Genomic DNA, 21,794 nt, shown 5'->3' with positions numbered 1-21,794 from the left:
AATATTAACTAGTAGTTAAATCATCATTTATTTGCACAGTGAATGAGCACAGCTTTACAGACAAAACAAGGGTTTAAAATTGGATCATTTGTTGGCAGACTATGGTGTTTTTAATTATACATGATGCAGTCTGCAAAAAAATATATATTTTAAAAAATCTTTGAAATTTCTGGATTTTTTCCTATTTCAACATGCACTTTTTTCTCTCAGTCTGTTGCTGTGGCAAACAGAGCAAACAATGTCTCTGTCGTTAAGGCTTGTGGTGCTAATGGTGGGATTAGTTCACATGCCGACAGCCTTCATCATTGGAGACACAAATGGATAACACAGACGCACAAACACAGGCGTGCCCATGTGCAAACTTCTTTCTTATGGTGGAAGATTAGAACGTTGATTGGAATTCACAAGCTTTGCATTTATTTAGATTTTAAAACATTTGTTTCTTTGAATAACTTTGTTTGAGCTATTGTGTGTGGCTCTTGAGCATAACAGGAATCCTGGCCCGAGGTGAGTATGGAGTGAATACAAAGTCTGTTAGAAGAAAACTTTGTCATTTTGAGGTTTGTATAAACGCATCTGCAAAACATATGTTTTAAAATCTCAAATAGTAAATGAACTTTAAGTAAATGAAAAGTTGTGCGAAACATCCATCCATCCATCCATTCATTCATTCATTCATTCATTCATTCATTCATTCATTCATTCATTGTCTTACACCCTTGAGAGATGGGGTACACCCAGGACAGGTCGCCAGTCTGTCGCATTGTGCGAAACAGCTTAGCAGAATTAAACATTCTCATCATAGCACACAGTTCTGGTATTCAAATGTAATTTTCAATCAGTTTGCACAAAATAGTTTGCTTGAAACACACCTGACATTTAATGACTGCAATGACATAAACTTTATCCCAAGCTCTTGCACCTCACTCAAATGATGTTGTTTCAAAATGTTACCACTCAGGTAATGTGTATTCTGTTTTTTGTCCTTAAATCGCTCTGAGATTTATAACAGCATGTATCATGAGGGCTCTTATTGTAAAGGTGCAAAGAAAGTTGCATCTCACTTCATCTGCTTTAATGACGGCAAAAAATAGACAAGTTGTTTTGGGCAAAAAAGCCAGACCTGCTGACTGCAAACAAACCATCAACTGCATTCTCTGTAATTAAAGAAATCTGAAAAACTAGCCACAACTTAATCAGACAAATCGGAGCACTCTGAAGATTCTTCCTGTAAGTAAGGACAAAAACATTTTCAAAAAGCTGTACTTAGACAATTACACAATCAGCTCCATGGAAAGCTTTGTGGGTTTTTTTGTAGGAATTTTTCCACTTTTATTTTCAGTGCCATGTGTGTATATCTGAGATGCTTCATTTGAAAAACAGTATAGATGGCCAAATAAAGATTTAATAGCCATTTAGATTTTTAACAATGTCATTTACATATTTATTGACATTAAATTTGACCATGGTAACCATGAAAACTGGTAAAAAGTTAATGTGCAAAACCACTGGGTAGCAATCGACAGAATTTGCACTGTGACAAAATCTCTTGTTCAAACAGACACGACACACTTTTCCTCTGCTACCATTATTAAATCAAGCACACTTAGTATTGCGACTATTTTTTACATATTTTGTTGAAAAATTTAAGAGATCTTTTGTGTCTACAGTAATAAACCATAGATGGATGCAGTGTGTTGAAGAAATTTTTTTCATTTGACAAAGGCCGTCTTGACTGTTTTTGTCTCCTACATTTTTCTACAGACTGACATCCTGGTGGTGAGTTGTGACCTTATAACCGATGTGGCTCTTCATGAGGTGGTCGACCTTTTCAGAGCCCACAATGCAACACTGGCTATGCTCATGAGCAAAGCCCATGAGTTCACAGAGACTGTACCGGGCCAGAAAGGGAAAAAAAGGACAGGTAATGGGATCGTAACATAATGTTGCCGTTATGTGTAGATACAGAGCAATGATTTTTTTTCACTATCTCACAGTGAAACACATTTATTTTTTTTTTAAATAGAAACTACTTTTATTAGTTTTACATTTATTTATTTACATTTTCTGAAAAAAAAAATGCTAACTGATTTTTCTGGCATTTAGATAAATTGATACCTAATGTTGAGTTTGAGTTAATGTTAGACAGTGAGAGGAAAAAACAGTTATGTGTTTTTCTTTAACCAAATGGTTCAATTTATGTCCAACTGGAATTGATCAAAGTTCTCTGAGACATGATGTATTCGTATTAATGCGTATTGTCATGTGTATTTTTGCCAGCTGAACAGAGGGACTTTGTCGGTGTGGATCAGTCAGGGAAGAGACTACTCTTTATGGCCAATGAAGCAGATCTGGAAGACGGACTTTCAGTCAGGAAGTCTATTATAAGAAAGTAAGATCTTCTTTACTATTACTAAGCCTTTTTTAATTCGTTTAATGTTCACCTCAAACATATCAAATGCTCTTTATACCTCTTTGGGCAGTTTAACTACTGCTACTTTTAAATAATTACTAGCTAGTACAGGAAAAGTACGGGTTTAAAGTTATTTAATGTGAAAAGCTGAACCTCCTGGATGTTTCTATTTTAGGATTTTAATGCCGAGGCTGCCATTTGGTTGGTGTCCGTGTAAAAATAGTAGATAACAAAGTATGTTTATTCATCAATCTGACATTATTTCTACATGGATCAATTACCAACATCGCTTCATCTCAACACGTAAAAAGTTGACCAAACTTTGCCTTTTTTTAATCAAAAGAAGCCAATCTGTGAACCTCAAGAGCGCTTCAGAACCAGAGGCAGGCCTAAAGCTCAAGTGAACTTTATGATGACTTGCCCCCCTCTGCTAGCCTGGAGGAATCCCAGAAAGCACTTGATTTCACAAAGTTCAGATTTACAGATCCTTCAGTTCTATGCATGTGAATTGAAAGTTACATTAACAAGAGTCTTATTTTGTTGCTTCTTTAATAATTTCTGCTGCTAGGGTTGGAGTTGTGAACCAAACATTAAATATATGCCCTCTTCCCTGACTCTACTGTATGTCTCTACTGTAATAACCGCAAAAGCATGGCAAGCACCTCTTACAACTTAGAGGCAAAGCTATATAAGGATAAAAACTTAATTGAAAAATGGATGTTTCTCATTCAGATCTCACATGTCTGATTTTAAATCGTCTGGGATGAACTTAGCAGTCACAAAAATGCAATATGAATAACTTTATTTAACACTTTACCCAGATGTTGCAGTTTGTAAACTATTTCTAAACGCTTGTTAAACATCCAGTGTTGTATTTCCATCTGTTTCCCCATTTAAATCTACTGCATCTGTCACCTGCTATACATAGACACCAAGGTTATTGGAAATTTAAGTGTACAGTAAACCAAACAGAGGGATCAGATTTTTTCCAGCCTCTGTTTTTTTTTAACACTTAGTCCTGGATAGCTTCTGTACATTTAAGTACATTCCATTCAAGATGTCTCCTCGTTTCAGCTGTGGACATTTTTGTCTCGACTTAATTTTAAGGCTCTATTCTTGTTGTGGAGGTTTTGTATTTGTCTTTTTTTTTGGTACAGGAAGGTGGGTGTTTTTTTTGTTTCTCAGTCCTAAAATGCGCGTATGTGTGAGAGCGGGTGTTTTGGGAGCTCGTAAATATTTCATGGAGCCAAAGCCACTGTAAATTCTAGCCAACAAAAGAGGGGGCCAGAGCAGCTGCTCGCATGCTTCCCTCACAGGGAACTTTTTGGGCCACACTTGCATATAAACACACACACACACACACACACTCTGTCTTTTTTCACAAACCAGAAATGCTTACACGAGCGCGCACAGGAATACGTAACACAACATCAAGGTGGACGCTGATGGAGACAAACCAGCCGCATCTTGTCACAGTGTTATGGAAACACAGTGATCTCATAGATAAACATTTATGGGTTGCAGTTAAAGGCCTAAAACCTTTCAGTCACCTCTGTTCAGGTATATGCTCACATGTCAGACAGCAACAAAAGACAGATGAAAAAAAATGCCTGGTGCAGCAAAGGAGGAAATTCCTGGAGTTCTGGTTTTCTGTAACTCAGCACTAAGCAGTTTTACAAGATCTCGCTGTTTTCAGCATTTGCACTGACAGACCTGAGTATTTTTCAGTAAACATTATCTGTGATTGTGAAGAGTTTCTTTCACAGCATCTTCATTTTGCATTATTTTAGTAAAAATGACCTCCTTCCTTCATTATGTCAACCGTCTTTTCCATGTTCTGTACATCCCTCCTCACAAACAGGCATCTGTTTTTTCATCCCTCCATCTTCGCTCAACCTCAACCTCTGTGCAATATTTTCCCCTTTCTCTCCTCTATGGTTTCCACATGGCTGTGTTGTCTTCAGTTTAAACGGCCCTAAACATGTGAGTTTGTTTGACCTGGAAATTGCTTAAATGGTGTGAAAGGACTCCAGCCGAGCTTCGCCCGGTACATTACAGCTCCACCTGTCAGAACATCTTGAAGGCAGATCTGGAGGAAGGATCAGCATTGCAGTAAAATACAGATTTCAATTAAATTGAATCAGATGGCAAAAGCTATTAAGGCAGAACTCCTGCTCTGTATTCTGAACTACAATCCTTTTTTATTATTATTCAAAACATTTGAATAGTTTTTTATTATCTTGCAGGACAGGCACAAACGCACTGGAGCAATCTCACTCTTTGCTGTAGCAAATTGAAGAGAAGTTGTATCAGTTTTCCAAAGCTTAGCAGCTTCCATTATAAAATAAACATACATTTTATAATGGATATACAGTACATGTGTTTGTGCTTCAGCTATGCAATTGATTAAACATATTTTTGTTTCAGTTTGGGGTCAAATCTAACACAAAAAGTATATATGCAGAAACAAATAGTTACAAAAATATTTTGTTACATTTTATTTGCAAGTATACGCCTATGTTTACCATCAGATGCATTAATGCAGTGTTTTACAAATTTGAGATAATAGAAATTGGATCATCGACCAAATTGTTAAGATTTCTTTTTTTAGATTGCTTTTTTTTATTTTTATGTTGTGAGGTAAGTTGTAAAATTTACTTTTTACAAGGTTAAAGAAGATTAAGGGTTTCATTAGATTTTTTATAGCCTGTTATTTTTCCATTTTGTGGATGTGATGAACTGAAGTTATCATACCTTCCCATAAAAAGAGATTAGTACAATTAGCACAAACAGCTGTTCATTAGATTGCACGGCTTCCTCTTTATGGCCATAATAGGTCAAAAAGAAGAGCCACAGAGAGAGAGAAGGAAAAAAAATCTCTTATTTACAAATTGCAAGAGATAAACATAAGATCTTGAACTGCACTCAGTTCTGTTATAGTTTGTTCAAACTTTGAGCGATTGACAGAGTAATGCAAAACTCTTATATTCATAATGGGGTAAAAACTAACAGCTATGTTAGAACTGTTTTAGTGCTTTGAGACATGAGTAATATCAGGATAGATTAAAGTTTACAGTATAATATCCTTTTACAAATATTGCTGCTTAAAAGTATTGAGTCATCGCTCATGTTTTTATGCTCTGCTTCCAAGGATTGTGATAAGTAATTCAAAGTTTCCTTTAGTGAAGTTTAACGTCCTTATTAACCTGAGGATGGTAGGCTTTCTAACTACAGGAAGCCAACCATCTCTTTAAATTTGTCTTTTTGTTTAATAACAAATTTTATTATAAAGGACATATTTCTTCAGGGATGAGTCATGTCTCAGAAACATTGTAATGCAAGGTCCTTAGAAGCTAGAAAGGTTTAATTTGAGGTGATTTTCTTATTCTAGTCTATATAAAACCAACATAATATTGTACTTTTTAACCAACAAAGCCACAAAAGGTCATTGCTAACAAAGCTGTGCTCAGAGTAACTGTATTGCTGGAAGGTTCAGTGGAAGAATGAGTGTGTCAGAAACAGTTTCAAAACAAATAGTGAAACCCTTGGACCCACTAAACAGTTTTGGGGAGGTCCTTAAGATGTAGAGTTTTAACTGGAGTCAGAGCTTGAAGAGCGACCACAAACTGATGGGTCCAGAATATAAGCTGTGACTTTCTCATTTCTTGTGTTAAACCACTTCTAAACCAGACACAAGGTAAGAAGTGCTTTACATGAGCTAATGAGAAAACGAACTGGAGGGTTATATGAAAGTCAATGTTGCTTTTCATTTAAAAAAAAAGATCCCAGAGTCTGAAGGAAGAGTGGAGAGAAACAGAATTCAACCACAGTTGTGGTTGAGTGTGACATTTCCACGATCTGTGATGATTTGGGAAACCGTGTCATTTGGTGGAGTTTTTCTCTTAATAACAATTAACAGAATCTGCATTTTCCTGAAATGACGGCAATGTTTAACTGGCATGACGCTTTTGGAGACAGTGGTAAATCCTCTTCATTCGCATAAGCCCTTCAGCCCCGTTGTTTGTATTTTCAAAACCAGACTAATGGAGGTATTCCTAAGCCTTGTTGCTGCATCTTAGTCATTGTTCACCGTGTGGTTTCAGTTGTAATTAATTAAGACATTATGCTTGCTTTGTTTGAGAGCAAGAGAGCTGTGACTTTTCTCTCGAGTTTGGGAGTCAGCCATTAATCCCAGGGTAAAGGTCGCGTCATCCTTGCCTCCAAGCACTCTAAATTCCTGCTGCTGTTGACAGAACTCTGCAACATTCACAGTGCACTGAAACTTTGTTAAACAAAGATGATTGTTCAATTTCTGGGAGGAAATCCAATATTTTTTTCTTTCTTAATGACTTCAAAACTGGTTACTAATATGGAGAATTCAGTTGAAAAAATAAATCATGAATATATTTTGCACAAAAAATAAATGTCAGTGCCTTTCATCATGAAGCTTCTCAAAATCAGCATTTATTAATATTTTAATTTATTCTTTAAAGCATGTGTCAAACTCGAGATGCAGAGGTCAAATCTACCTCATCATAACTATTTATGTGGCTCTCTACACTCTAGAGGGCCACATAAACCTTCAAGATAATAGTTGTTTGCTTAAATATTAGTTTATCAGTCAAAACAAATCAGTATTTATTCATATAGTGCCAAATTATATTAATGTCAAAAGATCTTCAATATGTAATTTCGCTCATTGAATGCCAATACAGCCATTTGATATTATTTTAACAGTTTGTTAATGAGCAGTGTTACCAATATAACATTTCTACTCCTACTTTATAAACTGTGAAGATTTTTGTATTGAGTTTACCATATTTTTAGATAGGTCTTTCAAATAGTTCACATTATTTTTGCAGTGTCTTCTTGGCTTTTTGAGCCACCAGTCAGTGCAAAACACATTTAGATGCTCTCATATTTGGCCCAGTCCATGTATCTGCCTGCAGGTGCCAAACACTGTTGTCACATGCTGGGTGTTCTCATAAATTTGACTTTATGCTCAATCTCCGCTCACCAAAATGAACACCTGGGAAATGCTTTGCGAATAAATACCTGCGAATAAACACCCGCAGCGCATGTCAGTGCATGCACCGGCATATGTTTTTATGCTTTTCAAAATACCTTTTACTCAGACACATGTATATTAGATTTGAATTATGGCTTTCAACATCTGGTAGTAAAATGTGTGACCAAGCAACAATATTCCTAAGCTGCCGTAGTTGCACAAACGCTGGTGAATTTTATAAAAGACTGTTGGATGGAGGAGAATGTGGATGGTAGAGATGGACTGTTAAAAAAAATATCCATCCATCACTCATCCATCTGTTCATCGAACGACCAATTTATGCGTCCATCCATCAGTCCATTCCTCCCTCTGTTCATCCACCTTTCCATGAATATTTAGCCATCCATCCATGTTTGTTCTTTCCATTAGTTGTCCAGATTCACTAGTCAATTATAAAACATCCAGTCATTACTCCATAAATATCAACATATATACTGTGTATATATATTTGTTTTGTGTTTATTGCATAAATGTCAGCCCATCTGTCCCCCTCAGGCGTCTTTTGCCCTCACAGCATGCAGAACTCGCCACAGACATCACCTGCAGCCAGAAACAGAAAATATTACATTAAGAGTGTAATTTTCCAGGGTGCATGTTTTATAACAAGACTGCATAGAAATGGACAAAATAAATGCTATTTTTAAACTTTAAAATAAAATCCATTTTCAGTTAAAGATTTTTTTTTTCTGAGAATGATTAAGAGTAACTGGGGCGGAGCTAACAAGTCCAGAATCATAGATTGTACACCTTTGATCTACTCACATACACATCTCTGTTTTCTTTTTTCAAGAGATATCTATTAGATTTTATTTTTATGTTCATTTGTTTACTTTTTTTTTTTTATGATACGCAGGATGTGCATTTTTATAAAAATGCCAATCCCGCTTTGTGGCATATCAATTTAATGTCATTAGTACTCGCCTTCTGGCATCACAACGTTATACCAACAACCAAGTCAATAGTTTTTAATCCACCGTTATCCCCGACTTCATTTAATGTGAAAAATAAAACGGATTAAACGAAAATTGTGAACAACAAGCATCATGTCTGCTTTTGATTTTTGCCAAAGCCATGTTGTTGTTCTATGATAACTCCCAGGCTTTGTTTTGATTTTTACGAAAGTCTAAATCAGTACAGCATGCTTTGAAAAATTCCCAGCAGTTACATGGATATGTGGCCTCAGTGGTGAACGGGCATAATAAACATACAAAGGCTAGTTGGTTCTTTCAGGAACAACACTCCCCTCACTTTCATTATGTAATGACTGAGAAGATCAAGAGGAGGAGTACAGGAAATCAAGAGAGTGCGAACGAGTGAAGATGGATTTCTCTCCTGAAACCTGGAGGATGGTGTGGTTTTCTTTGCCTCTCACTTTATAAATGCCACATTTTACTATAGCCACACTGTCTCCGTATGGGGAAGAAATGTGTGAATGAGTAAATGCACAGTAGGGTGTCTGTGTGTGTGTGGCGCCTCAGTCAATATAAACCTGTCTGAGTGGCAGCTGTCTCATGGCACCAGCTTTGTGAATCCACATCAGTTGTAGCTGACATTGTATAGTACGCAGATGTCCTCCATCTGTGATGTTTATGTCAGTAAAATGGCTGCTTCTGGTTTTCTGAAAGCAACTCCTGTCTGAATGAAGAGAGAACCTCATGAATGAAACAAAATAAAACGTCATCCAGGTCACACCGTAGAGGAATACAATACAGAAACCAGCAAGAGCAAAAGCCTTATATAATTTGCTCAGTGTTTCAATAACAGAATGAAAATAGAAACAAAAATGTCTAATGAAACTGATTTGGAATTTATCATTTTGAATAAAAATAGAATTATTTCACCAAGTATTTTGTTATTTTTAAGTAGTAATGAAATTGTGATACCATCATATTATTATTTTTCACTTATGCCTAGTGTATTACAGTGTCATTATTTTCAAATATTTTAATTGTAACATTGTCAGTTTTATGTAATGCTTCCTAAATTAGTCATGTCCCCCTTGGAACAGAGTTTTTGTAGTCTTAATGAGACATTGACTGGTTAAATAAAGGACAATAAAGGCATATTTAACTAACTTTAAATTATCTGGTTTGTTTCTGTACAGGTGTCATTTAAATAGGAAATGCTTAACTTATAATTTAAGTAAATTCATTATTTTTGTCACTTTTGTCACTCAGTAAGCATATGGGAATAAAATGCGGATAAACAAATGCATCCTTAAATAGAGCATTTTAACTTAAATCTATTCATTTCAAAGTTCTTTTGTTTTTTGTGTTGACAAACCTTATAAAGCTGAAAAATTACCTTTTGGAAATAACTTCATTGTTCTTTGTTTTTCTTGTTTAACCCTTAGACATCCCAGGATGCACATCAAAACAGGCCTGGTGGACGCTCACCTCTACTGTCTGAAAAAAGCAGTTGTTGACTTTCTCACGGAAAACAAGTAAGTATTGTACTTGTGACGATTTTTAAAGATGAAGAAAAACTTTCTCACCCTGTGTTCCCCATGCAGAGGTCATTTTCTCACATGCATGTGCTCATGTAGGTACATGCATACACTCACAGTCACATCAGCTTGAACCCTCAATCACTTCCTAATCTGTTTCAACTGTTAAACACGGTTCCATGGCGTGGAAGGCTTTGAAAGCGTCTGTGAGTGGGGTATTCTAGCTAGGTGTTAATTTGTTTTACTATGTGCCACTGAGACAGGCTGTTAGGCCTTTAGCCTCCGGAGTAAAGCAGTGTGACACTGGCCTTCTGTTGCAGCCTGGAGTTTATATTCACCAGATGGAGGATCTACCCGATATCAACATGTCGTAAATTTAGATGGTTTGTGGAAAATGATGAAGCTCACTTGGTTTACGAAGAAAAACGTGCCGTGTATTACAGTGATGCGTAGATAAAACTCAATAATTGTTTCCTGCTTTTGTATCTTACAATAGAGACAAATGGCAAATGTTCAACTCTTAACAACTCTTGAAGGTCAAAAGTTTACATACAGCCATCAGTGAGTGAGGCCCAGTTATAAAAAGCATCAAGCTTCTTAATTATGCCATGGATAGATGGATTCAATATGTTCAAACATGTACATTTAAGAGCTTCATACTGCCTAAAATATTAAAGAACAGTATTGATTATTCTTACTGGCATATTTTCTGCATATATTTTTGCAAACTGCTACATTAAAAGTGTAAAACTCCTTTCATTGAAATCTGATATTGTCAAGTTAGTTTTTCCCCATTTTAAAATGTTTCCTGTTCAGTAACTTCAAACAAATCCCATTTCACCCTTGCTCATCTTAATAATATTTTGAATTAAAGAGATGTAGATATAAATCTTACATCAATCATTGCATCACCAATGCCCCCTCGCCCACTACCATATATCGTCTCTCTTGTTAGATGACTCATTCCTTTCTCCGGCTTCTTTCTTGGACTCTCTTTTCAGACGCTCCTCTCGGACTCTCCTCCTTCCTCCTCCGTGTTCTTTCTCTGTCCCTTGCTTGAGGACAGAAATAGACAAAGTAACTGTTGTTTTTCTCCTGTCATTCAAATGGAAATTCTAATCTCCCTTTAAAAGAAAGTAGGTGGAGGGGGTCTGGTGTTGTGAGTTGGTGGAGAGGAACACTGAAGCAAAGTCCAGAGATGAGCAAACAGATGAAAATGATCTGAAGTGAGAAATGTCAAGAGAAAAAGAGTTTCATCCTTGATTTTAGTTTAAAAGTAATAACAGGAACTTATAACGCTTGTTGTTTCACACAGAGATTGCTTTTAAATAATAAAGTTCTACACACTGTTATTGTGGGTTCATTTAATGCTGGCTTTAGAGTTTTGACTATATAAAATAGTCCCTTAATACTTTCCCTGTGCCTGCTTTAGCTGACAATGCTTGCCAGTCCTTCATAGGATATGAATATGTCTCTGCTTTGTTTCATAAATTCATATTAAATGAACATTTTTTTTTCTTTCTTAGGTCCATTTCATCAATCCGAGGAGAGTTGGTACCGTACTTGGTGCGCAAACAATTTTCCAAAACCACTAACAGCCAGAAGGTGAAAGAAGATTTGGAGGATCAGACCCAGAAAAAGAATGACTGCTCTACAAACCATGGTTGGTGATTTCACTGGGATACCACACCACATATCAGAATTAGATCAGAATAACATTTAACAGCCTCTGTGTCATAGCCGATTTAAAAAAAAAAAAAAAAAAAGAAGAAGAAAAAGAAAATATTACAAACGAACCAAAAGAGTTGAGTTTTATTTTTTCCCCTGGCTCCTCTTAGAGCTGCTCATCTCATCGCGGGACGAGCCTCTACTCCAGCTGGCCCAGGAGCGGTCCTGTTGGAATGACCACCGCGGTGACATGAGTGAGGCCTACCACGGAGGAAAGCTCCGCTGCTATGTTCACATTATGGAGCAGGGTCTGTGCTACCGTGTTAACACTCTTGCTGCTTACATAGAGGCAAACAGGCAGGTGAGTCAGAGAGTTGGCCTGCTCATCTGGTATCCACATTCCTAAAGAATTTGCTCTACTATGTTTGATACATTTCACTGACCACTGATTTGGTGGCAAATTTTCCATCTCCCTCCCATCTCTGAAGTTTTGACATTCCAATACCAATTTTATCTGATTCTGATTTCGATTTTAAGAACTTGAAGAAGAAATAAGAATAGCATTTAAAAAATGTGAAATACTTTGAGCAGCCATTAGTTGTTTAAATTAGGAACTGAGGCAATATTGAGCTATTGTGATAGAAGAGTAGCCACAACGTACCACAACAATATAATTAGGGAGGTGACATTTTAAGTTGACTTTAGGATTTTCTATTAGCAGTTAGCACTGCTAACTAGCGTCGATAAAACAGTAACCCCAGAAGATACTTTTCTTAGAAAACAGCATTTTCCAGGAAACGGAATAATTTACTGTAGACATGCCATAGAAAATACATTTTCATTTTAAACAGCTTCCGATACAAATGTTCTTCTGCTTTTTTAACACCTTGCTGATATTGAAATAGCAACTATTTATTCTTCTGACAGTGACAGTATCCACACTGAAGAGAGTTGCTGTTTCCAGTCACATTTCAAGCCAGATCAAATTAACAGTGTCTGATTAGAGTCACCAGTCTTTTTTTTTTATTCACCATTAGATCTTGTTGAACTTTGGGATTTGGTTTCTAGATGTTTTCTACTATTTCAACTTTTGTCTCATATTAGTGTTTTTTTTCTTATAATTAGGCCCCAAAGCTTTTTGAGGAACCACCAGTTCATCCATCTGCTGTCATTTCTGAGAGATGTCAGGTAAATGTTATGCTCCTGTTTCCAAATTTTAGTTCTTTGAGTCAACTTATGCTTCATATCAATGTCTGTATTGTGTTTTAGTAGGTGTGCTTAAGAATAGATTAACGATCTGGGCTCTTCCTGCAGGTGGGGTCAGACAGCATCATTGGGGAACGGTGCCAGATAGCAGAAAAGACTTCCATAAAAAGATCAACTATTGGAATATCCAGCAACGTGAAAGAAAAGGTCAAAGTCACCAACTCCATTGTTATGCATTCGGTCACCATAGAGGAAGGGTGAGAAAACACACAATCTTTTCCACTGGTTCTTTCATCCACCCATGTAGTCACTGTTTTTTGAAGAATCCAGATCCACAGCTTGATCACAGTGGAGTTGTAGTGGATTTAGACTAGAAAGATTGTACAAACTCTATTTAAACCTGTTTAGAATTATTTATTAATTATCGTACACTATATAGTATTATGTCTAATTTCTCATTCATTACACATTTTTTCAGAGTCTGTTTTGCTGCAAGTTGTGTGTTTGAGTATTATGCAGATGCTAAAGTGCATAGTGACCAAATTTTAAAAACTTAATTATTATAAAATTATTTATTTTTGTCATAATTTAAAGTAAACTGGAGATACATGAGCTTAAATGTTTATAAATATATCCATGATTCTATCAAAATGTCAATATATCCATAATCAAGGCTCACAATAGATTTAATCGCAGTCGTCATCACGGATTGATTCTAGATTTGAAATGCTGCGAGGAAACAGGCTGTAAAAGGACATCTAGTAATCACATTGTTTGGACATTTTTTGTGCGATCCCTCAGGAGTCTGTATGGGGTCCAAAACTATTTATATGTATATCTATATATATAGATATATATATATATATATATATATATATATATATACACAGTATATATGCGTGATATGTGCAACGTATGAAATATAATTAGATTTGTTGGGCCGATTCCATGGCAACATCGGTTCTGACAGTCTGATACGGGGCAGCTGTAGCCAAAATGTAGCTTACTACCATCAGTGTGTGTATGAATGTAGTGGGAAATGCTTTGGAGTTCCATGAAGCGCTATTTGCTATTCTCACCATAATCTCAAGAGAAAAAATCATTTTCTGATTTTTAGTTTTTTTTATAATAAATCTAAAATCACATTGTGTTTCTGTATGTATAGAGAAGCTTCAATACTCTGTGTAGAAATAGAAGAATGTGCAAACATCACTCAGTTTAAAAAACGGTTTAAATATATTTCACTAACACATTACAAGATTGTAACATGGGCTAACTTCCATCGTAAGTCTATTTGTAAAAAAATTGTTTGACTGGAGCAGAGTTAGCCCCACCCACCAACTCTCTCGGTTAAACCTTTGTAGATAATACAAGTTTCTCGTGCTTCCTATTTTTTTCCAGACATTAACTTCTTAAAAAGTATTAACTTTATTATGTAAATTCAAAGAACTCCAAAGCAAGACCAATGCTCTATGAGAAGCAACATTTTTAAACCTCAAAAAGTCATCTCAGCTTTGGAAATTATAAGGAGGAAGTGCCGCTGTATAGAGAGCAACAGTAGCTACAGTAGAATTAGCATGTAGATTGATCTGTTCAGTCTCTTAGCCAGGAATTATTTTGGAAGGAGAACTCAACTTGGCCTCTATTCCAGATTTTAATGCACTCATTCACAAGGTCTTTTCCTTTTATCTCAATTTCTTACTCCTCCTCCCTTTCTTTTCATCGCGGCCCCAACACCATCTCCCTTCTCTTTCTGTCTCCAACCATCCCTCCTTAAGCTCTTTCAGGGAGCCCGGCCAGCCAGCGCGGGGACCCTCATCACGCCCGTGTAGGTGCACGCACAAGGCCATAAAAAAATGAGAGACAGGAGAAGGGAAGAAAGGAGCGAAGGGGAAAGCAAGCTAGCATGCAAGAAAGAAAATTGCAATTCTTTCTTTTATTGCTTTGAGGACATAAGAAGGATGGAGAAAGAGGGAAAGAAAGAGCCAGTATGAGGGGATTAGCAGACCCCAGTCATGTCGCTGAAACCCCTTGCATTTCTGATTTCTTTGTTTGGAGCTGACCAGGGCTTGTTGACAAAGCACTGCGTGTTTGGCAAGGGGGGATAGTAGGGGTCAACTTTATAGGATGGGGGCACAGGAGGTGGGGGTTGATGTGTGTACGTGTTTGTGTGTAGGGGTGTGTGTGTTTGTGTAATAGGGAGGGAGGATATGGGGGTCATGACAAGGAGGAGCCCTGGTGTTAGTAATTAGTGGTGTTTCAGCTCCGAAGCTTCTTTGGTGGTCTCCCCTTCTCTGTAATGTTACAAAACTCTGAATGTTGTAATCTCCCATCACCAACTACCACCGCTACCTCCTAGGTAGTCCCTTATGCGCACACACACCAACACACACACACAAGCATTTCTCCTGTTCCCATCCTGGTCTAACCACCTGAATAAAATGAGCCAATACAAACCTGTCTGTGTGTGAGGTACGGGCAGCCAAGTGTGTGTGCGTCACTGCCCGGGCGAGACCCACGTGTGTTCTCCACTTGGCTCCCATGGCCTCTGAAACACACACACATACACACATTCTGTATCTCACACGCTTGCACATACACGCCCTTTATGGTTAGTCGGGCGCTGGACACACAGGCACCGTCTGTGCGTCGCTCCAAGAATTTTATGGTGATGGTTTGGCTGAATGAGAGCACGCACGGCGGGTTGGCACGGCCAGCTCAGGTGGAACTGCAGCACAAGATCTTTAACACGGGCAAACACACTCGCTCTCACACAGCATACGCCGTTGTTGTCACAGCAGTCGACATTAATGCTAATGTCATGTCATTAAGCCCAGTTGATTGGATATTTCAGAGTTTTCATAGCAGGTGTGGAGATGCTTGACGACGAGGAAAAACTCTGAGGTCTGTCCGCTCGGTTCGCCCTGCAGCTGTGGGAGGAAAGCTGTGGATAAAGGCTCTCTGATGTTTGCAGAGAACATGCAGCCGAGTTGAAAAATATTTCAGCTCTAATAGGACATTGAGTCACTTCTTGCAGGTGCTACGTAAGCGAAATTTATAAGCGGATTTAGCTTTATAACTCTCAAGTTACTTCTTACAGGGTTCCTATTGAATCTTGAAAAGTATGAAATTAGATTTTTATCACTTCCCACATCTGTGTAAGGATGGAGGGGGGAAAAAAGTGGAGTATGGAAAATCACTTGATTTTCAAACTGCTTTCACTGTTATGTGATCTGGAAGATAAATCTGAATTACTTAAAGGCTTTTATATGCAAATGTTGTTCTTTATCTTTGCCATATCGTGCCTTTAACTTTCATCGATCTCTTTGACCATTTTGTTGTAAGTGACAGACTGACAGAGTTGTGACATATTCAGATAACAAAAACTGAACAGGAGAAATAGTTCAAACCTAGAAACTTAGAAATTTAAGCCCGGAAAAGTAGGAATTTCTGGTGTAAATATCTGAAACAGGAAGAATTCTTTAAATCTTTAAAGATGTTTTTCGCCACACTTTCGCCACAATACGTTGTCACTTAGAGACAATGTATTACACAGTATGCTAACTCGGCTGTGACCAATCACAGCCATAAGTCTTCATCTATTTTTTTCCCCACCAAATCACTTAAACATCTGTTTCCACTTCTCTACCTTCCTACCTGGAGCAGTTCTGATCTGTTGATGTTCGCTTCCCTTGTGCCTAGATGGGCACCTCTAAACATTGAAATTTATTCATGTATGAATCCAGCAACCATCCAATTAACAAAATGTGTGTGTTTGATTTCCAGATGCAATATCCAAGGCAGCGTAATCTGCAGTAATGCAATCATTGGCAGGGGAGCCGACCTCAAATATTGTTTGGTTGGAAATGGACAACGAATTGAGCCAGAAGGTAAGACGCAACAACATGAACACACCCAAAGTTAAAAAAACAGGCTCTCAATAGGTTCTTTCTTATTCCATTTCTTACTTACCCTGTTGTTTTAGGCTTGTTTTCAAATTCTTTATTTAGCAGCATATTATTACACCCTGTATCAAAAGGCACTTTTGTGACATGTAATAGTGATGAAGGAGTTTCCACTGGATGCGCTTCACTGAGTGTGATATATTGAATTAGAACAAGCCAACAGTTTAGTTGTGGAACATCAGGAGCTCCTCAGAGCATTTTGGCAAATTAGGTAGTATTTTTTTATTTTGTAACATGTCTTTCACAGCAAAAAAAAAAAGATTATTTTTCCACTTTGTTGTTGCAATTGTCATGAGATCCAAGAGTGGGTGGAAATTAGAGACGTGCCCATCTGGCTTTTCTTGGTCAGACCCGATTTCTGGTGAAAAGAGTAGTCCTGTTTATTTACGTCATTCAACTTGTAATTGTAAATGTACACAAAAGAGTACATATTATTTGTGGAAGTGTTTGTTGACAAGTATTAATTATTATTAGATTTATAATTCTTAGTTGTGATGCATTTAATTAACAAGAAATTAAACATTTTTGTCTGTAATTGGTCTGATCACCAATTTTAGCCTAATAAGGGAATATTGGCCAATACCGAAATCCGACAGACTAATTGGTGCTTCTTCAGTTGAAATGTATTTTAGTAGCTAAAATAGAGCCACTAAAGATGAACATAAAATTTATAAAATAATTATAAAATTTGAGTCACGCCAATGGGTTGACGGAGATAAATGTGTCAACCAACAGGATGTCCTACATACTCATGCAGTTTTGTTTTTTATGTTATGCTTTTTATGTATAATATGCTTTGATGCATAAATGAGGATTGTCTTGTATACCATTCATTTTTAGTCACTTTCAAAGCTCTTGTCTATCAAAGTGCCTGAAACACATTTTTTACTAATACTAATTATTGCCCTTAACATGGAAAAAAGAAAATCAAAATCAGCAGGTCAGTCAAAGAAAACTGAAAGTTGGTATAGTGTCTAGAAAAATCCTGATCAGTTAATTTCTGTAAATGTGAAAAATCCTAATTAAAATGTATATGACCTTCCAATATACTCTTTTCCTAAATACTGCCTGCTTGCTAGCGCCCTGTGCGTCCCTCTGGCTAACTCAGATAAGGTGTTAATGTATGTGTGTGGGATCCATTTATAGGTGCCAAGTATTAGAGCCAGCAAGGAAAGTCTCTTCTTTCTTAAAGTCCGATTTGTCAAAGATTATTTTTTTAATTTCCTTAATCCCCTTGTCCCCAGAGTTAGCGCTGTGTGTGTGTGTCTCTATATGTGCATGCGTGTGTGTGTGTGTGTGTGTGTGTGTGTGTGTGTGCGTTACATTGATGGAGAGGTTAGAGAGCACGGCCAGAACAGGACCACCCGGAATTCAACAGCAGCAGCCTGCAGCCACACACACACACACACACTTTTAACTCGTGAACACGTTAGAAAGAGTGAACAAGCTACAGGCTACCAGACTAAGAAGCCTAATTGAGTGAACAACAGGGCGCTCTGAGCAGCAACAGTTTGAATTTGAGCTAAAATCTCCCTGAAATGAAACCATTGAGACGCTCTGAAACAAACGGCACGGCGCGATTGCTCTGCAACAAAGTTTATCTCACTTCAGCTTTTTTTTTTTTTCTGTTGTTTTGTTTTTGTGTAATGGTTTTGACATCATTTACTCCGAAAGTTCAGTTACGGAAAAATCTATATTTTTCTTATAAAAGTGCCTTTTGATCTTGTTTTTTTGGGGGGTTTTTTCCTTTCCAAAACTCATCCACTGGTTATAATTTTGCTAGTATAGTCTTTCCTTCATTAAAGATTAATAGTTTATGGTGCTTTTTTATGTTGCTTTATGGTGAATATAAGCCTTCATCTGAAAGTGAAATTTATTCCAAAAACTGCAGGCGTTTTGTCAGCATACAAACAGGACTTATAAAATTACGGATTTATTTAAATCCGTTGGTGCCTGTTTTAGTCGTTGTTGGTATCAGTTTCTAAAGATTCAGTCTTTCATTAGATTACTTTATATGAAAGTTAAAATAGCACATAAAGCTTTTGTCTCCTTTTCTCTGTATTGTTGTAATGTTTGAATAAAAGATAGGTCCTTGTTGCCAATCTAGCTGTCTGACCGCAGGCTGTTAAAGACATTATACACCCACCCTACTGTTGAAGCTGTTAGCAGCCAAAGACCACCATGACAGCTTGACACAGACACACACATACGTTGCATTCACAATCGTTTATCGGCTGTTGATTTTTCTTCTTCTTTTTTTTTTTTTCAAAGCTGAATACCTCATCTCTTTGTGCTTTGATGCACATTTTTATCAACACCATAAAGAAGACAGAATCCCTTTCATGTCTTTTTATCCTCAGTTTAATATGGCGCAAATCTGTTTAAAATAAAGTCCCAACCGTCAATATTCGGGTAGATGTAAAACAACCTAGCATCTTCTCTACTTCCCATCCCTCCTTCAGCTGGAGAAATATGTAAACACAAACTATATTGGTCATTGGAGACTTCTCTGGCTCAAACAGCATATACTTTTCCTCTTTTACACTCCAGTCACTCCCCACCTTTCCTTCCCTTCCTTCTCCTGCAGTCCCATGCTCCATTTGTCCTCTCCCTTCACACAACAGTGGCTAAGCTCATTCTGAGCAAAAGATTCCTTCACACTAAAACCTGTCTGTGTGGATGGAACATTGCTCCCTGCCACCATTTGTTTTGGATCAGCACCGATACTTGGTGGTGGAGGGGGCTGGAGGTAGGAGGGCACGGACCCAAGGAGGAATTGTGACTGCTCTCCATGTGTTAGAGAAGTAAAAGGTTAAAAGAGATCATCACACATTTTTAGAGCAGCAGTTAAAGTTAAGATATTGGGACTGAATAAAAGTTGTAGGGTGGACTTTCTAGTTCTAATCCACTGTAAAGATTTTTTCTTGATTTCATTGTTGTATCAAACTAAATTTATTCAAATATTTATTGTGTTTGTTAGCATTGTAGTAGTCTGGGGCGAAAACAGCTTTGTGAGTAGAAATCATCATATTTGGCAATGTTTGTATCACAGACAATTATGACATTATGCTGGTTTAAAGCTAATTTATGAACTAATCCTGGAACAAGATCGCCGCTTTTGTGCTCCTGGACTCAGTTTTTCATGTTGTGTTTTTATGCAGAGGTTTGACCTTTTTGTTGTTTGAATCTACAAATTACAGCAAAGAAATCTGTCATCAATATTAATTATTCTGTTATTGGTAACTGCTACCAAAATACAGGGGTGACCAAGCTTTCACCATGGGTTCCCCAAACTTTTTGGAGTAGTTCACCACCAAATATCTGAAGGAGTCTAACTGCGTGCACTTTTTTAAATTTATTTGAGCTATTTTCAAATCAAATCAAATTTTATTTGTATAGCACATTTCAGCAGCAAGGCATTTCAAAGTGCTTTACGTCATATCAAACACAGAAACACAATGCAACATAGAATCAACAATCAAAACATGACATTAAGTCAAGTTCCATCAATAAATTTGTAATTGATTACGTTTCAAATACAATCCTAAACAGGTGGGTTTTTAGTTGAGATTTAAAGGAAGTCAGTGTTTCAGCTGTTTTACAGTTTTCTGGAAGTTTGTCCCAAATTTGTGGTGCATAGAAGCTGAAAGCTGCTTCTCCTCGTTTGGTTCTGGTTCTGGGGATGCAGAGCAGACCAGAACCGGAAGACCTGAGAGGTCTGGAAGGTTGATACAACAACAGCAGATCTTTGATGTATTGTGGTGCTAAGCCGTTCAGTGATTTATAAACTAACAACAGTATTTTAAAGTCTATTCTTTGAGCTACAGGGAGCCAGTGGAGGGACTTTAAAACTGGTGTTATGTGCTCTATCTTCCTGGTTTTAGTGAGAACGCGAGCAGCAGCATTCTGGATCAGCAGCAGCTGTTTGATTTGTTGGACAGACCTGTGAAGACGCTGTTGCAATATAATTTTCTATATTTTAAAGTTATTTTAGGTATTTTCATTTTATTTCACAATTTTTTTCATATAATTACTTATTTAATATTTATTCTATTTGACTGAATTGTCAATTTCTTTGACCAACCTTTGTGGTTTTTAATTGTGCTACGACATAAATTGTACATTGGCGTACTAATTGATTCTTTGGCTATCTGCAACTTGCATCAAGAAAATTGTGCTGTAAATATCTTCAAAAGCTTAGTTTGTTTGCAAGATGCTTGATCTTGTGCCATCTATTCATGCAGTAGTTTGAACTTGCAGTTTTAAGGAATGAGAGAAGGTACAAAACCTACCTGAAGTTTTCTATTCCTCATATGTTAGAGAGCACAGAGTAAATATGTGACTACTGTCATGTTTTCTCATGTTTAAAAGAAAAGAATGGACAAATCTAATAAAAATGAGTGTAAGAAAGATAATTTTAGAAAGCAAAACAAAGGAAATGAAGATGAATATGGAGTATATTAATGAATATGGAATATATATAAATGTATTTATTACAATATAACTTACGGTACATGGTGGTTGTAATAAGGATTTTTGAGAGTTGGAAAAATATTCCCAACAAAATATCTTTCTCACTAAAGCACAGCAAAAATGTGAAATATTTTTCATCTGCTCAGACTGAAACGTTTTCCAACTGTTTAGTTGAAAATAAATATGACTCACAAATGTCTCAGAGTATAATGCATTGTCGCAGTGGTCGTTTGTGGTGTGTTTACTCTCTCATTTTCCAGATAAATCTCTATATACATCATGACATATACTTATTTTTACCTTTCACCTGTAATCTTCTTTTCAGTTGAACGGACAAATGAAGTCATTGTTGGAACGGACCAACTGATGGAGATTTAGCTTCGTCACAGAAAAGTCGAAACCTCACCTGTTAACCTGAGAGCAGCAAACCTGATAGAGTGACTGATTCCAGCTGACTGTCCAATCAGAAGCATGGAAGCTGCTGGACAGTCTGGGGATGTTTTTTTTTTTCTTTTTTACAATAAGTCTGAATAAAGACAAGTTGACTTGACTGCA

The 21,794-nt window shown here is 37.0% G+C and overlaps 1 protein-coding gene across 1 annotated transcript in view; it reads left to right on the top strand.

Moving 5' to 3' along the window:
* The window catches only part of eif2b3 (eukaryotic translation initiation factor 2B, subunit 3 gamma), a 34,054-nt gene extending 12,260 nt beyond the window's left edge, over nucleotides 1–21,794 (top strand). The window contains exons 4-12 of the mRNA XM_028021454.1: nucleotides 1,765–1,924; nucleotides 2,281–2,392; nucleotides 9,835–9,924; nucleotides 11,454–11,590; nucleotides 11,766–11,956; nucleotides 12,721–12,783; nucleotides 12,910–13,058; nucleotides 16,588–16,691; nucleotides 21,565–21,794. Of these exons, the coding sequence (XP_027877255.1) occupies nucleotides 1,765–1,924; nucleotides 2,281–2,392; nucleotides 9,835–9,924; nucleotides 11,454–11,590; nucleotides 11,766–11,956; nucleotides 12,721–12,783; nucleotides 12,910–13,058; nucleotides 16,588–16,691; nucleotides 21,565–21,617 (1,059 nt within the window). The 3' untranslated portion in view covers nucleotides 21,618–21,794. The remainder of the gene's footprint in view (nucleotides 1–1,764; nucleotides 1,925–2,280; nucleotides 2,393–9,834; nucleotides 9,925–11,453; nucleotides 11,591–11,765; nucleotides 11,957–12,720; nucleotides 12,784–12,909; nucleotides 13,059–16,587; nucleotides 16,692–21,564) is intronic.

This window comes from Xiphophorus couchianus, chromosome 6 (assembly GCF_001444195.1).
Source record: "Xiphophorus couchianus chromosome 6, X_couchianus-1.0, whole genome shotgun sequence".
NCBI lineage: Eukaryota > Metazoa > Chordata > Actinopteri > Cyprinodontiformes > Poeciliidae > Xiphophorus > Xiphophorus couchianus.
Note: the sequence above shows the minus strand (reverse complement) of the source record. Positions and strands in the feature narration are given on the sequence as shown.